This window comes from Grampus griseus (assembly GCF_964374135.1).
Source record: "Grampus griseus genome assembly, chromosome: 2".
NCBI lineage: Eukaryota > Metazoa > Chordata > Mammalia > Artiodactyla > Delphinidae > Grampus > Grampus griseus.
In genome coordinates this window covers 76,170,897-76,173,970 of record NC_139018.1, presented here as the reverse complement: position 1 = coordinate 76,173,970, position 3,074 = coordinate 76,170,897, and the positions used below count along the sequence as shown (strand labels likewise).

The following is a 3,074-nucleotide window of genomic DNA, read 5'->3' as shown; positions in this document are numbered from 1 at the left end:
CCCAAGAACTGGGGGGATACCAGCTGCCCCTGAGCGCCAGGCCCACCAGCTGGATCTGTTCTCACAGGAGCCACAGCAGAGATACTGGGTAAGACAATGAGCCCCAGAGCTGGAACAGGAGAGACAGCAATGAAGCAGCAACTGGGGGAGCGGTGAGCTGAAGTTAGTGCCCAGGACACATGACAGACTTTGGGGAGCGGAGGGGAAAGGAGCTAGAACCACAGTGACAGCAGGGGGCCTGCAGGGTGAGTGAGGAGGGAGTGTGTTATTTGTGGGCCGGGATACAGAAGATACCCTTCTTTTCACAGGAAACATGGTTCCAAGACAGCAGAATGCCCAGCTTCCTCTCTTTTTGCTGCTGGGGCTCTTGGGAATGGTGATCTCAGTCCACGCCCAATTAACCCCGGCTCAGTGGTTTCAGATTCAGCACCTAAATATGGCCCACCATCGATGCGATGATGCAACGCGGGTGGTTAACGGTTACAGAAGGGCATGCAAAGGTGAAAATACTTTTCTCCACACAACGTTTGCTGCCGTAGCTCGTGTTTGTCACACCACAAATGTAACCTGCCCTAGATCACGCAGGACGAATTGTCATAGAAGCCCACATCCAGTGCCTGTAACCTACTGCAACCTCACAAGAAAGGCAAACGATTATAGGAACTGCCGTTATAGACAGATAAGTAATCGGAAGATCTACATCATTGTGCGTGGAAACAGATTACCACAGGACAATGCCGGGTACCCCCTGGTTCCAGTTCACTTGGATGACATCGTCTAAACTCTGGGCCAAAACTTTGGGCCATGCTCATTTGCCAAGCGCCACAGTCCTGTCCCACCATCCACCCCAGATATCAGCATCAGTCCTCATCTCACCAGCCTCCAGGTCCCTTTAAGCTTTGCTCAGCTGAAGCTCCTTGTGCACGCGCAGTAAACTTTGCAGAATTACCTACAAGGCTCCATGTGTCTGTTTGTGCTCTTCTGTCATGTAGTTACATTCTCGTCTAGAGGCTTTGCCCCTTCTTCTAATCTGAGATTTGTGGGAAATAGATGTGAGGGTAAGAGGCTCCTTGTGTCATGAAGTTGTGCAGACTTTTCCTTCTCTCTGCTTTAGGCCAGGAAGCTGCGGCTTCCACTCACAGCGGCCTATTTCATTACCAGGAGGCAAAGAGCCCCCAGTAAGTAGAAACAAATGTATTTGATTCTGATTTAAGAACCATGCATTTTATGATAGAAGAGAACGATACGGTGTAAAAACAAAAAGAAAGGGGAAAATGCCGTAATTGTGATAAGACCAAAAGAAAGAAGCAAATTTTAGCCGCATAGATTTGTTTTTAAATAAGCATATCAAATCTTCAGATATTAATGGTTATCCTAGGGGTGGATCCAGAGTTTGAGTCTAATGTGGAACGAGACAAATTGTTCAGGTAGTATATGGACAGATTCCAGTACTACCTGGAGAAGAGGTGAAACTCTTTCCTGGCGATTTCTGTGTCCTGGAGAAGGGAGCAGCTGGTCATCTGGTAGCAGAAGGTAAGGAAGGAGACATGGAATTGGGATCTCTCCCGAGGATGAATCAGTGGCTTGTTCACATTCAGGTCAGGAAGGGGCACAGGTTCCAGGATTACAGAAATGTAGACAGACAGAAAAGGGGGCGGATAATGAAAGCCCCTACTCTGCCTCCATCACAAGGCTGCACTCAGGAATCAGTGAGGAACAGGAAGGGAAAGCTCTTTGTAAACTGTGGTCAGATGCAGCATTCAAGTGATTGTTCGGGGGACAGGTCGGGTCTTTTGCAGCACCTGACTCAGAACAGAAGGCAGGTAGCATGTCATTAAATCTGTACCTCTGTCCTTGAGTCTGGGATTCCTGACCTCCTATTTTTCAGCTCCTCTTCCAGGCCCAGATACATGGCAATTTCCATTCCTCCCCCCCTCCATATGGTCAGTCATTCTTGCTCTTGGTAGTACTATATACGGCGTCTGCACTTGAGCATCTTCTCTGGAGAAGCCACTGGAGGATTTGTTCTTCCAGGCAGGTCTGTTGACTCAAGCTATTGCATGGAGATACTAGGTTTGGAAAATTCCAGGGCTCAACAGAATCCACCGACTTTATTTTTTTTTATTATTATTTTTTTTAAGCCAAGGGTTTTTATTTATTTATTTATTTTTAAGATGTTGGGGGTAGGAGTTTATTAATTAATTAATTTATTTTTGCTGTGTTGGGTCTTCGTTTCTGCGCGAGGGCCTTCTCCAGTTGCGGCAAGCGGGGGCCACTCTTCATCGCGGTGCGCGGGCCTCTCACTATCACGGCCTCTCTTGTTGTGGAGCACAGGCTCCAGACGCGCAGGCTCAGTAGTTGTGGCTCACGGGCCTAGTTGCTCCGCGGCATGTGGGATCTTCCCAGACCAGGGCTCGAACCCGTGTCCCCTGCATTAGCAGGCAGACTCTCAACCACTGCACCACCAGGGAAGCCCCGAATCCACTGACTTGAGATTAATACAGAGTGGCATGAAATGAGCTTACCCTTCCAACAGGCTTGGAGTAACAGAAGGAGAAGGTGGGATACCGCAAGGCTGGAGTCACATTTGCCATGAGGCAGTGAACCTTCCTTGTCTCAGCAGATCACATGTCACTTCCCAGCCATGGACACAGCATCTCTAACACCGTATGGTAGAGGGATTAGCCAACTCAGCTGCCCCATCTCTCTCTGCCTTGTGTCGTCATCCCCTCTCCCACCATTCGTTCATGCATTCATTCATCATTCATTAATGCAGTAGTTAACCCATGTGCAGATGTGCTCTAGGCAGATTTCTGAGGTCGTGAGGGTGCAGTGTAAACAAAGACACATTTCTGCCCTAGGGTGCCTATTCTACTGGGAAGAAAATGCAAAATTATTTTTCCAGGTGATAAGTGTCGGGGGGAAAACTGCACTGAGGGAAACAATGTACAGTCATCTCTCAGTAGCTTCAGGGGATTGGTTCCAGGAGACTCCGCAGATATCAAAATCCACAGATGCTCAAGTCCCTTATATAAAAGGGGCTCATACCGTTGGCCCTCCACATCCGTGGGTTT

General features: G+C 48.5%; 1 protein-coding gene across 1 annotated transcript; it reads left to right on the top strand.

Moving 5' to 3' along the window:
* Window positions 1-313: 313 nt before the first annotated feature.
* Window positions 314-781, top strand: RNASE2 (ribonuclease A family member 2; the record flags this gene model as incomplete). The annotated part of the gene is made up of 1 exon (XM_082649100.1): window positions 314-781. The coding sequence occupies one exon, from the start codon at window positions 314-316 to the stop codon at window positions 779-781; it is 468 nt and encodes a 155-aa protein (XP_082505226.1).
* Window positions 782-3,074: the final 2,293 nt, after the last annotated feature.